This window comes from Battus philenor, unplaced genomic scaffold (assembly GCF_028537555.1).
Source record: "Battus philenor isolate CCGP_79_NKW_IND1 unplaced genomic scaffold, ilBatPhil1.0.hap1 SCAF_11, whole genome shotgun sequence".
Taxonomy (NCBI): domain Eukaryota; kingdom Metazoa; phylum Arthropoda; class Insecta; order Lepidoptera; family Papilionidae; genus Battus; species Battus philenor.
The window spans coordinates 4,811,331-4,826,799 of NW_027181673.1; the positions used below are offsets into that span (position 1 = coordinate 4,811,331).

General features: G+C 32.6%; 1 protein-coding gene across 2 annotated transcripts in view; it reads right to left on the reverse strand.

The window, feature by feature from the left end:
* boi (brother of ihog) overlaps positions 1-15,469 on the reverse strand; it is a 79,477-nt gene that overhangs the window by 15,203 nt on the left and 48,805 nt on the right. For both annotated transcript variants that reach the window (XM_068772574.1, XM_068772566.1), the window contains exons 3-4: positions 7,337-7,569; positions 3,860-4,054 (exon numbers count right to left, since the gene is read on the reverse strand). In XM_068772574.1, the coding sequence (XP_068628675.1) occupies positions 3,860-4,054; positions 7,337-7,569 (428 nt within the window). The remainder of the gene's footprint in view (positions 1-3,859; positions 4,055-7,336; positions 7,570-15,469) is intronic.

The window sequence follows — 15,469 nt, forward strand, 5'->3', positions numbered from 1 at the left end:
TATATAGAACACCAATAAAACCCCACACATGTATATATCATATTATTATTGTAAAGCTAAAAAGGTCTGTTTAGTATTGTTACAATTCTAAACAGGGCTTTTTAGCTAAACGATTTATTTGCTATTTTTTTCCAGAGAAGTACATTGTTGAAACGAAATGTTATTTATATTTTAATTTAAAACACACTTAAAAGGTTAATCCAAAATATTCAATTTTAAATTCTTATATATAAACATATATAAAAGGATAATACAATAGTTTTATCCGGCTTATTACGCCGGTCGAACCCTACTGGCTTCCCAATCAAATCTAACGCAATCGATCTTTATAATCCGGATAAAGATTGGCAAAGAATGATTGTAGACTACTTCGATAAGGACTGGGTATTATGTGATGCCATTTCAGAACATCGTAACGAGATTCCGGAATGAGAAATACTATTCGCTATCACATCTTCTCACCTTATATACACTTACAACTGCGAGCTTATAATATCGATACAAATGATTTCACACGAAATATATTGACCGATATTTGTCATATCAGTCGAAATATAATAACGAAGTACAGATACGAACTGTGTAAGTTATTTAATGGAATCAGGCGTCACCTCGCGGAAGTCCATCCTAAGCAAGAAAAGGACCAATATTTAGCCACTTCCGCACATGCAGTGGTAGAGCTGATATATGACTGATATACGAGGGTCAAACTGAAAGTTCTTAGAAAATCAAAAACTAAGCATTCTAGCAAGTTATTAGTTTTATTATAACTTTTCAAAATAGCGTCCATTTACATCAATACATCGCTGCATTCGATGGAACCATTGAGAAAAGCACCTTGCCCACTCGGCCTTAGGGGTCTCTTCGACGGCGTTTTGAAACGCAGCCACTGCTTCTTCGGCGTCCATAAAATGTTTTCCTCGAAGTTTTTCTTTTATTTTCGGGAATAAATAAAAATCGCAGAGTGCGAGGTCGGGGCTATACGGCGGGTGACCCAGTAATTCAACGTCTGAGGTCGCCAAATAGTCGATCGTTTGCCTGGCGGTGTGCGACGAGGCATTGTCGTGATGAAGGAGGATCGTGCTGCAAGGTCGTTTCTCTCGAACTTTTTTCAAGACAAGTGGCAAACAGTTGTTAGTGTACCACTCTGCATTAACCGTTTTCTTATCCTCTAAGACAACTGTCGCGTAATGACCTGTCTTTCCGAAGAACGAGGCCACCATCTTTTTTCCAACACTTCGACCTCTCTTCACTTTAGTTGGCAACTCTTCGGAAGGAAACACCCACTGAGCAGACTGTCTTTTGGTTTCCGGATCATAACAGTAAATCCAGCTTTCGTCACCCGTTAGTATGTCGAACACAGCATTTGAGTCACCTCCGTTAAATTTTTGGATCATTTCTCGGCACCAATCAACACGGCGGAGTTTTTGAGCCTCGGTCAAATTATGCGGTATCCAGCGGGCACAAAGCTTCCTGGCCGCTAAATGTTCATGGAGGATTTTGTGCACTTGACTCATACCTATGCCTAGACTTGTCCGAATCTGCTGATAGGTCACTCTTTTGTCAGTCTCTATCATACGCCGCACAACACTGATATTGTCTTCAGTCGTCGCTGTAGAAGGCCGTCCCTCACGCAAATCATCGGTGAGATTAGTTCGACCACGTTTGAATTCATTAAACCAGTTGTAAACTGTGGCACGACATGGGGCTTCATCGTGAAAAGCCAATCGAAGTCTATCATAACTTTCTTGTTGACTTATATGACATCGAAAGTCATAAAAAATCATTGCACGAAAATTTTCTCGGCTTAAATTCATTCTGACGTGCACAGACAATTTTCAATTTGCCGCCAAATCGTAAAACAAATGACAAATGAATGAAATGTATACTCAATATTATTGGTAAAGAGTTCTATTTTCAAAATTTAAACTTATTTTTTGAATATAATGCTTTTAAGTTGCCAGTTCTAAAAACTTTCAGTTTGGCCCTTGTATGACTCTGTGTTTGGCACTAATCGGTGTAACATAACTCCTGAAGATGCCCCGTGGAGGGGTGAAACACGTGTTGAGTAATTTGGTGGTGGCGGTTGTGTGATTTGCATTGTTTGCCGCGTACGCATTTATCAGCGGGCTGGCGGGCGGTGCATTTCATTGCACGACTACCACTGCATGTGCGGAAGTGGCTAAATATTGGTCCTTTTCTTGCTTGTGTACGTTACGTTGTATCTTTTTATAAACATTACAATTACAATGTAAAATATTAAAAAGGATTCCCACTGGATGCCCAACGTAAGGCATAGCCTAATCTAAATATTTCAATGATAACCGGTGTCGCGGTGCCCACATTTAGCAATATCCCAAGACTTTACGTCGTCTGTCCAACTAGTGGCGGATCTATCCATGAGTGTACCGACTTGTAGTCACCCCTTAGCTTTGAACTTATCGGACTCAACTGCCTACTCCACAATAATCATATATTAGTTAAAAAATCCTGCTAAAATGTTTTTATAATTATAATAATACTTGGCATGAATTGCTTTTAGTTTCATTAAGGGTATCTGTAAAATTGATTGACTGAATAGATTGCAAGCTTTTTTCATGGCAAAACGTTAGCTTTATTTTAAGAGAGATGTCAATGTAGCGAGTAAATTTGATGCAAAGTTTCAATCAAATAAAGCACTTCTGGCATTTTCCTCCCGACGTACACAAGTGATCAATATAATCGAATGAAAGTGGAAAAGAAAAATAAAAACGGAGTAAGTGCGCATGAGGCACGTTGACGGTTAATGAATCATTGGTCATGAGTTCTATTGAGGCCATATTCGCGGTTCATTATATTGCGCCCATAACAGAAATTGTCGGTGACACATAACGAAACAAGTCATGTCAAATGTATGATTTTATTGCACGGAGATATGCAGACAGTTATCTTAATTTCTTTGCTGATCATTTCTAACCTACCATTTGTCTTAGACTCGCATCTTATTCATTGGTTTCATTATATAATATTTTACTATATCAGTATACTTGCAGGGATATTGAGCAATGGTAGCCTAGCAGAAGAGGAATGAGACTTGCAATCATAAATCGACTATCTAGTCAATTAATAATAGGAAAAATAAACTAAAAATAGAATAAGAAAAAAGCAGTATTGTATTAAAAAATCAAACCCAAAAAGAGAAAACTGTGATATAAAAATAGGATAAGGAATAAAATAAAGAATAAAAGAACTGTACCTAGCCACCTAAGAGTAATAAGATGATGGAAGGAGGGCGATGCAAGCAAGAAGGAATGAAAGAACAAAATGATAGATATAGTGAAGGAAAAAAGGTAAGAACAAAAGAAATTGAGAAGAATGAAAGTGAGTGAAGAATAAAGATAAAAATTTTAAAAACTTATTTGTAAACAAAGACCCTGATCCCAACAAATTAGGGGTACGAGCGGCCTCTAATAGCGGGGGCCATAAAAAAAATCATAGGTCGACGATATGATTCCAGGGACACAATCTTTTACATTTCACACTTTGCATTAGTTATATAGAATTGTCACTGCTCACAAATACGTTTCCAGAGGATAGACAGCAGCGTCAGCGCATCATAACACCACACTCCGATCGTCTACTTGTAGAATATCTATAGTCTGAAGTATCTTTCTCTTTTTTTATCATGTACAACCTAAATTGAGCTTTTCGCTAATGTCATCTCCATCCAAGGGTTGTCTAGATATCGTCTCGAGCTATAACATCGCTTTTTGTACCTCCTCTCAATAAATTGTATAACTTTCAAATTAGTAAAATAACATGCATAGTGACAAGTATATATAAATAAATAAAACTAGTTTAAATATAAATATATAAATACCTTTCCATCTTCCTTCCACCAATTTAAAATTGCAGGCGGTTCGGATATAGGCTCCTTACAGTGCAGTACGACAGTATTGTGTAAAGGTACCATGATGACTCTCTTCTCTGCAATATTTCTGCTCAAGTCCATCTTCGCGATGGACAGTCTCGCCGGAGTTGAAACGACACTAATTGCACCATACCAAGCTATACACTGAAATTATAAATTGTAAATGAAGATTCAAATAAATATATAGTTCAATTCACGTAAAGACTATAGGATGATTGTTTATAGATGCAAAAGCTTTAAAGAACTGAATTTATGAGCTTCAAAACTTATACGCCTATTTACAAATACCCTGTATACAGTAATGTTTCGGCACAATTTTACAGTAATTTGGTTTTACTATTGGATTGCAACAAGCCAATAACAGACAGTAAATATTAATTATTTTTAATAAGAGGTTATTCGAACTTTCAACAAACTTTTTCTTACTATATAACCGTTATATTATTTGATATTTCTGAAACTACTGATTTTTGGGTATGGTGTACCATACATTTACTGATGATATACCTCCTTAAAGGTTTTAAACTTAAACCCATGGGGTTTTAGGAGTAAAAGCTTTAAAGAGGTATAGAGTCCATACTCTGTCTGAAAATAACCTAGATATTTAAGAACAAAGTTCCTTCCACTGGCTTCGTCAGAGTCGTTACATAGATATTTCATTGTACTGAGAGATTGATGAGCTCTCACATCAATTGGTTGAATACTACATGACATGACTTTGCGCAAAGGCCTCTAAGAACCACGACTTAGACTGCCATTCAATTCGGTTTTAGCATTTCGATTTAAGAGCGTTCAAAAAGGCTGATTGGTATGTTCAGGTGCTATTGTTAGGCTAATTACATAATATTAATCATCTTGTGCCTTTTGACATCCGAACAACTAATTACAGTATTTAACGCACGCGTGAAAAGTTTAACAAGCAACTGTCTTTAGTACAATAACGTTTTGTATATTCATCGCCATCTTGATTTCAGCTGTCAACAATGGTGAACATAGGTCTCACCAAGTCTTTCAAAAGGACCGAGTGGAAGTAGAGTCCAATATTTTATGTATTAAAGAGGGCAAAACACAACATGAGTTTAATTATATTATGTTACTTTAAATTTGGAAATACAAAATTGTACGACGTTGTATCTTTGTGTTCACCGACCTGAGATATAAGATTATACTATGAAGCGATTCAATTCAGTAGTGTCCTAGTAAAAAAAACTAAACATATAAGCTTTTGCCTAAATAAAATATGCAGAGTAAAGATTAACCATTAACAAAAAGAATATCTGCGTTTCTTCACTCAACGCTCAATATAGCAGACACTGGTGCTTTATTTTATTAGGAAAAAATTAAAAGCGTTTCATTTTGTCTAAGCCTATTTTAATAACCAGCCATTTGAGATTTCTCAATAGAAAATATTTTTATCAATTCTTAAAAATATCCAAACAAAAATAATAGATCGATAAATTCAGGTATTTCTTAATATAATTAACGCACAAGGAACTAGACCCTTGTTGTCAAACATTTGCCGTCAATCAAAACCAAAAAAGGCATGCTCAGGTGCCAAACAAAAAATGCGTATACTACAGGAGGATTGGAAATAGGTTTAAAGCTTTTTTCTGACAAAGGAGCTATACATTCAACTCAATTTAAGACTTTTACTACCTGTTTCCGATCATCCTGTATAAAATGAACACTCTGAAACTCTATTGGAATATGACTGGCCAATAACAGACAGATAATAAACATTAATTGATTTTAGTATGTAGTTATCCGCATATTGAACACGCTTTTTTTACTATATTACTACTAAGTTATTTATTACTTCTGAAAACATTAATTGACAGCAAATGAGCTATACTATCACCACTTAACGCATTTTTAAGTGTTTCTAATCATCCTGTATTAAATTACGACTCTGAAATATTATTTAATGTGGTTGGCCAATATTAGACAGATAGTAAACAGTAATTAATTTTAATTTGCAGTAATCCTAATATTGAAAAAGCTTTTTCTTACTTTGTTATCGTTACATCATTTATTATTTTTGAAACTATTTGTTTTTATAAAGATATACGTTAATTAACAGCAAATAAGTTATATGTTTACAAGTTTAAAACTTTTTTACACTTATTTCCAGTCAACCTTTACATAGCATGACAATGAAAATTTTACATTATTACTTAAATCTAGCAGTGTACGAAATATAAAGATTATTTTTTATGTAATTAATGTTTATTTTTTACGTTTCTTTCTGAACTAAGTTAATAGATTATAATACGAAGTCAGTCGAGACAGCTAGTTGATTAATAAAGACTAAATTCCTAAAAAGAAAATGTAGTGCTCACTTCGAAAGAATCCGAGAGATCCCGAATGCAAGTTTCTACCTGCGCCGTGATTCAACTCGACTGGCCTTGGACTAATCTTAGCGTGTTTAATAAAAAAAAACTACGATTGCGTCACAGGTTTGAGCTTTTTATAATGTGTTAATATTATTTATATGATATACAGGTTGATAGGTTAAAGATGTAAATGTTTTAAACGGGTGAATGTGTAGCTCATTTGCCAGCAAATAATATATACAACCTTCATGATGTATATTTTGAAACTCCATTGGAATTCGACAATCCAATAACTTTTGGCAGTAAACAGTCTGTATGGGTAGACAGTTAACAATAATTTATTTTAACATGTCTTGTCTATATTACGTATTGTTTCTGAAATCATTGATCTTCTGAAGACATTGATTACATCAAATAAGATATACATTAACGCTAAAACTTGAATATCTGTAATTGATCACCCAATGTAAATACTTTTTGTTTAGAAACAGAAAATAATTTATTACAAAGTTTATGAACCGAGAAGTACTCCGGTCAAATGACATTAACACATCTGCTGTCGACGCAGAACATGTTCAATTATTTTAAATTATCGAACGCCCACATTGCAATTAAATCTTTTAGTTCTATATGAAACATTGAACACGAACTGTATAGTCATACAGTTCGTATAAGCAAACCTCTTACATTATCGACAATGTAGTAATAAAATAGGAAATACATTATTAATATTTTTATCATTATAAGCTCCTTAGGCTTTAACTTATTTCTTTTCTACGTAAATGACGTAATGATAATAAAATTAATTATCTGTTTATCTAAATTACAACTATTTATTTCTTTCTCATACAAGACATATGACGTTGAAACACAAAGGACAGTTGACCTTGATATGGTCGATAGAATATGCTCGACCTAAGCAGCTTCCATTGAAGATTTACAGGTGATACCTACAACTAAAATGACAAAGATGACGATTTTGTTTACCAATAACGTAATATTGTCAACAGGCAACTACCGTCGTCAGATTAATCTTTTATATTTTCGTTCTATATCATTTTTAGTCACATTAGTTATAAAGTATTACAGTTACCTGATACAAAGCGTTTGGTGTATCTTCTTTAACTTCCACAACTAGCCTTGTGAAGAGGCGATCTCTGTCACTCACGCCGTCTACTTCTCGCCAGCTCTCCTCAACACTGTCCACCGGCTTCCACCTCCACGTCAGTCTTTCGCCAGGAACCTCAACAGCACATTCAAAGGTGACTTCATCACCGACTGGAGCAGTAACCGATTCAGGATACTTCGTGAAGCCCATGCCAATCTCTGTGAAAAACATTGTTTTTTTAATGATCAATAATTTTAAAAAAATTACGTTTAAATACAATTTGTCCGGTCATCGATGTCAGAATCTTTAATGGCTTCTTGTAAACATACATAAGAAAATATATATCTTAATACTTGACTTTATGGAGGTAGTAATTCTTTGTATGGACAATATATACTATATGCACTTTTACGATTGAATCACTTATTAAGAAAGCCTTTCTAAATCTAAAAAAAAATTTGAAGAAAATTTTTGTGCCAACAGTTTGTACAGACTTCGTAGGACCTTAAAAATGATCGGTAGCCTTCAAGTAATTTTAATGTCAATTAAAAATGTAATAAAAAATAAATGTTCCTGTTACGTTTCTTCCGCTTTTTCTTCTCCGTTATAGGGCATTTATCATTCTAAACAGGTAGTAAATTTATCTAGACGTCAATAATATATAAAAACATTGTATTTTATATAGTACAAACATATTGTATACATATTTTCTTCTATATTGGTATGTATACAGAGTGATTGATTATAGGTGTGAAAGCTTTAAAATATATAACTAATCTGTCTGCAAAAACCTATAAACCTTCTACACCTATTTTAAATCATCCTGTATAAAGTAATTACTCTGAAATATGTGACGTGAATTTATTTTTGCGGCTGCCCGATAACTTCTGGGAGTACTTAGTATATACGTGGACAGATAGCAGATAATAATTAATTTTAATTTTCAATTATCCTCTTTTTTATTAAGTTACCATATAATTACTGACACTGATTTTATGGTAATGGTATAAACTAATTGATAGCAATTGAACTAAACATTCATATTTTTAAAACACTTACAAGTATTGCTTATAACCCTATATATCACGTATATGTTATGTATTATAGGTTACGCAGCAGCTATGTTTTGAATAGTCTAACACCACAGAGAGTGGAAAACACGTTTAACTTTAATCCTGAGCGGAATAAGACCAATCAAGATTCTTTTGTAGAAAATAAGCGCAAAAGACTGCTGAAATCAATATCCAAAAGTGTATATGCGAAGATAATTTCTATCTGCATTCTATTTTGAAATACAAATCGACTGAATGTAATATATTTTAGAGTATCTAAAGTCAATCGATTTATTAATAATCAGTATTTCAATTCACAATATAAAATTCGGGTAAACAGTTTTAAACAACACCGTCGATAAATTTATTAAATAAATATAAATTATTATTAAAACAATAAATTGTGTAAAATATTCAGGGAAATATAATCATTCTCAGTATTTAAGAAAAACAATAAACAATGAAAATTTTTTCACATCAATACATTTTAATTTTTAATTTTACTAATGTTTATTACAACGTTCACTTATAGCATCATTTTTCGACGCACGACTGGCTAAAATAAATATAATGAACAAATGCACTTAATTAATAAAGTAATAAGTTAAAAGCAACTTAAAGTTCGAGGGTAAAGAGCTATAAAGCTTTAACTTTATGATAATGTCGTTATAAAATATCTATAGAATCATAATTAAATGCGACATTTTTAATTAAATGTATTAAAACATTCAATGTTTTTTATCAGACAAATAAATATTAATTCACAATAAGTTGCACATTACAATCCATAGACTTATTTTTATGGGGGCATGTGGAGGAAATTAAATAAGATTTTGAAATGAAAATTACATTTTTATTTAAATGCGCGTGATCTGTGCGAAAGTGCTTTCTATCACAACTGGATACACCTACACAAGAATGTAAATAGCAAATAACCACGACTATTTATGTTATTTATTTATTCAATGATGTAACATTATTTTTTATTTATTGTTAACTAGACCTAGACCTATTTTTATTTTAATTATAATAATAATTTCAGATACTAATATAAATAATAATATGGATCACAACTGTTCCACAAATATGGAAAGGGAAAAGCCCTTGTTTTTTACTCTGTAGAGGATCCGCCTAAGCAACCCAATACGTCGTTTTACTCGATCAACATCGAATGTAAAAACCACAACCAAGTTTCTAATCGGACATTAAAAAATAGTTCGAACAATCATCTAAAATCCTAACTAATATAAGCAGGCGATAGAAAAGTCAGCAGAAAAAGTCAAAGTTCATATATTTACAATATTAAGAATTATAAAATAAATCTTTAATTGATTATCGTAAGCTTTCCTCAGAACACATACCAGACTGGTTTTTTCTTTAGGAGCTTGAATAAGCGATAAATCATCGATACAATAATAAACGCTTTTTGTTTGCATACAGAAAGGTTATTTGCAACATTAATGCCGCCGCGAATAAATCGAAAACAATTCCCGATGCCCTTGAAACATTGTTACAGCACATTCTCATCTCGAATGACGCATCCGAAATCAAAATTTTAATCGTAAATCACAAATTCGTTTCACCGATTATCAACTTAATCCCTGTACGCTGTGGTCCGTTTTCATTTGGTACAAGGGAGACGCATGTTGTATAACTGATATATGAAAAATTTATTGTTTTTTTTTCTCATAAGGCATTGGAAACACGATCAGGAATTTAAACTAACAACTTCATCATGCAGCCAATTCGATTCTTTAAATCATTTTGTTTTAATCTGTGAATGAAATGAATGTTCAATCGTATGTCTTTCCTGCGATGATTTATTTTTTTAATTATCCACTATTATATTTTAAGTATTTATGTGATTAACTTAATTATATATATATATATATACATATGAATGTATATCTATAGATATACAAGTCCGGAGCTACATTATTCTGATATTTATATTAAGAAAGTATAGCTTCGGACGGCACCGATAAATTGCTAATAATTGAATGCCTCTGCGCAATTGATTGTCGCGGGTAATCGTGCAAATGGACACCGAGCACTTGAGTAGGGAACTGATAGCTAAAGAAGAATCAAAGAAGTGCCCACTTATAAACATATGAACCGCTATAATACTTTAGAGTTTCCCAATCCTGAGAAACAATATGTAGCGACCCTATCAGAGGATCTCCCGGGAGTCGTCAAATTTCGCTACTGCTTCAAACCCTCGGAATCGGCAAGTGCGACTTGACCAGCAGTCAAAGTCATAACTCTATAGGCACATAACTCGAAAACAGCTCGACTATTTCGACAAACTTTTATTTGCATAAATTCAGACAAGTATAGTTGTTTTATAAAGAAAAAATGAAAAAAAAAACGCCGAAAATCAATAAAAACGAAATTTATATTGCCATAAAAATGTTTCATTATGTTTCATTTCTCCTTCTGTGTATATCATAATGCATTTCAATGAAAATATTGATTATTTTTAACATGTGCGTTGGAAATAATAAAAATATTGTTGTTAGTAATCGTTGATTTATTAGAGATACTTATTATAAAAATTTGAATTGTCATAAATTATACTTTATCCGCCATCGTCCTTTCTGCCTTAAACGCCCACTGCAAGGCATAAGTCTTCTCCACAGATATCTAAGGGGAGTGTACCATAATCGCCACTCTTGGGAGACAGGTTGGCGATCGCAATGTTGTATTATGTTCCGCAAAGGAAACTACTGCCCGTCCTCTTGGAGCTTGATTTTGAGCATCGGCTATCCTACATATATAATGTCAAAGTGTAAATTATATAAAACTGTATGTATCGCGGGAATCGAATTCGCGATCTACGATCGTAAGTCTCAATCCTCTACCGCTAAATCGCCACTGCTCTTTATTAAACCACATTTATTTGGATTAGTTACGTCATATAATATATTATTTATATTTAATAGTTTAAAATTTGGATAGTACAACTATAATTTGCTTTTATAGGAAGTTGTGCAATATCTGCTTTAACTAACACAATTACGTAAATATATAAAAATCAACTACACTCTATTAAAAATTATGAGTTATATTTATTTTATGTGGCATCAATTTAACGTGAGAAATTCAAGCAAAACAGAGATATAAAAAAGAAGTTGAGATATTATCTATGACTATTAATTTTCATATAATAGCTACAATATTTTAAAAAACACGACTAATTAAATCCAATAATGAAAAAGCCACGAAAATAAGTATAATAAATGACTATCTCTCCGTCTGACTTCATCCTGCCAGAATCTATTGACTTAACGCATTACTACTACCTTTATTTATTACTATTATATTTTATTTTATACATTGATTAAAAATAGTTATAAATGCTTTAAAGTGTTTTTGCTGTCAAACGAATTAATGTATTATAATGTTCGATTGTCAGTCTTTTCTAATCATTCTATTGTAAATATGTTCGACTCTTTTGACACTTTCTAATCGGAATATTAAATGATAGATTGATAACCCAAGCCGAGGAACTCTCGAGCAAGCCCTTACAACTTATAACTCTATGAGGCGTCCGTCTAACAAAGACTGACCTGACTGACATAAATCTAGACCAAGAGCCATCAGTGTGTGTCAAATCAAATGATTTATCAATAAGAATAACAAATACATATTAATTCACACCTACTACTTGACTCTTATTAACTACTGTACTTACTAGACTCCGTTTATAAACCTGAAAGCTTTTTAAAGACATTAAATTGCAAAATGACTAGGTATTTTCAATACAACTGCATAAAATACCGTCAGCGTCTATTGAATAGAAAGCTTAAATATATAAACGTCTCTATGATTCTCTAAGAGATAAAAACTGTTTACTTCAAAAGGTCCGGGCAAGTCACATTCCGTAATTGGCTCTTGATTCCGAAATGTTCCCGGCAATCAGATAAGGAACATTCAAAGCATGAATAGAACCCGAGCATCCACACAAAACGAGAGCGCGGAATAACAACTATAATAAATAAGCACTTAATAAGTTTTTGGATTTATTCTAATGGAGAAAAGGAGAACAAAGAGCTCTTGTCTACGAAGTTTTGTTCAAATATACATAGACTGCGGATCTACATCTCTTTTCGGAAAAGTATTCTAACAGATTAAAAACATTTAATTCATTAAGTAAGAAAAGGACCAATATTTAGCCACTTTCGTACATGAAGTGGTAGTCGTGCAACAAAGTGCACCGCCCGCCAGCCTGCTGATAAATGCGTATGCGGCAAACAATGCGAATTGCACAACTGCCACCGTTAAATCACTCAACACGTGTTTCACCCCTCCACGGGGCATCTTCACAGGTTATGTTACACCGATTAATGCTAAACACAGAATCTCTTTTCTTACTTAGGATGGACTTCCGCAAGGTAACGCCTGATTCCGTTAAATATTTAAGTCATTCCTTCTATATATACTATTCCTATCGTTCTCAGCTAAAATGGCTGCCTTTCCGACAGCGCCGTTCCATGCGTACACTTAGTACACTTTACTCTTTACTCTTTTTTATAACTTCTCTTTTCTTCTTATCATCTCAAATCAAGTTCGTAACTAGTACACAAAAACACTTGGCATCTTCGCAGGAATGCCCGCATACTTCCTCTCTCTATATTATATTGTTTAACCTGCTTACATCCTTTTACCTTAAATCTAGATTTCTTTTTTTATGTGACCCACACGATACGTTGCTTGAAATAGACCATACCTATTAATTATACTATATTTACGGAGAAAGCTTTTACATACTGTTGTCGCCGTCAAGTTATAGAATGAATTACCAGAAACAATAAGATGCGCTGAATCGCTGTGATTTTTAATTTCTTAAAAAGATGTTAAAAGAACACTTCCTTGGCCTCTGAAATAGGATATCGTGCAGCATTTGTTATTTATACGTATTTATGTAGTATCTTTTCTACGTAATATAAATACACTTGAATGATTATATATGTACATATATTTATATAGATATGATTCTGTAAAAGTATGTGTGTATGTATTTCTATGTATGTTAATGTGTTAAATATATTTAGTTTTTTAAATTCATGCTGTTATTTAAGCAGTAATTTTTTTATTCATTTCAATATATTTTAATACTGTATATAAAGTTAAATAATTAATATAACTTATTTATATATTATATACATGTATACGGTAATATATATTATAAATGTATATTTATGTATATATATATATATATATATTTATATATATATATACATATATATATATATATATATATTATAATACATAAAACGCTTAAAATAGGAAAGAGTATCAATATGTTTAGTGTACTATAGTCTGTAATGTGTTATTATGTATTGCGCTTCTCTTCATGTCTCTCATCTCCATCCAAAGGTTGTCTGGTGGAGATCGCCGCGAGCGATAAGGCCGCTTTTTGTAGCCGTATATATATATAATAAATAAAAACACTACACTCGTCGTGCAATCTTCCACTTAAATATCTCAACCTTTGTACTGACTTTACTCAATCCACTACTGGCACTTTTAAAAATATTAGAGAAATTAAAAATTATGTTATTAAAAATAATAACGTGCTACAAAGGTTTAAAATGAAATTTGTTGACATGCCTCTTCAACGACATTGAGGTATAACATGTATACTTCTTTTCAAAGAAGTAACATAATTGAGTTGTGTGAGTGACTTCTCTTTATTGTTATAGTCGCGCAAAAAAAGGCTTTTTTTTGCTCCAAATGAAATATTTGGACGTAGTTGCATTCAATATTTGAAAATTTAATAATAACAGATTAATTGCACCCAATATACACAAAAGACACTACTAAGAAAGTAAACATTCCTTAGTTGTACCGAACAGAAGTGTAGTGTTCGATATTTGAGTAAGTGTATATGTTGTGCGTGTCTGTTCATGTGCAAGCGGACCTATTCAACAGGAGACTATGGGCTAGCCGCAACGCGGTGGACTTCCATATGCCCCTTAGTGTTGCGAATAAATATAAATACAATATATGAAATATTTTAATGTTATTTATAATTATCAAGCATGAATTTCTAAATATTGGTGTGGTATGAAAATAATTTAATTTATACTTTACTGTACGAACAAAACATAGATTCAAACAAAAATAAACCTCATATAAGTGAGCTAGATCCTGTTTACTTTCTTCCTGCAAATCCATTTATTAATGTAAAAGAAAACAGAGGAATAGTATAAATTTAATACAAATGGTTCACGTACGTAAATATGCTGTTGTTTTTGTACTTAGTCAAGTAAGGAAAGGAGTCTGGTTAGTGAAAGTGAACGCCAATGCATTGCAATGTAGTCTCCATAAACCTGCTAGGCATGTCGTTAGCTTCGAGCACCATATACATTTCCCTATAACATAATGGGACCGACACCCGTGCAGTGAATCCATGAAATGTTAACAAGTTACGTAACACATATTTATATGTATCAATTTTTAAGTGGTAAGAAGAAGCATATATACATGAAGTCATATTTAGCTGGAACTTAGCTAGAGGGCTTCCACGAAAACTCTGGACGTGAGACTATTTGTTTCGCCGGTTAAGAAGCACATACATTGTGGCTTCATATACATTGCAGCCATAAGTTACCTAAAATAACTTAGGCATACAATGTAGCTATGCCTACCAACTAACAATAGTCAGTATAAAATTGGTAGCTTCCTAAGTTATCACTCTGAAACATGGTAATTTTTTTTCTATTGCAATGCGATAGGCCAATAACTTCAGCGCAGTACAAAGTATAAATAGACATATAGTAGAAATAATTAATATTCAAAAGTAGTAATCCGAGTTTTAAATTAATGCTTATTTTATTATTTTTGTAACCAATAATTTTTTTTGAGTTAAACATTTATCACTTCGAAGCTTTTACACCAGTAACTAATCACTTTGTATACGTGTCTGTCTATCGTCAGCAGTGTTAAAATTTTAACAACAAAGAAACACAAAATGAAAGCGTCGAAATTATTAAAAAGTTACCATGAGGCTTAATATCAAGTAGATAAAATAACAATGAACAGTAATGAAGAAGCAGAACAT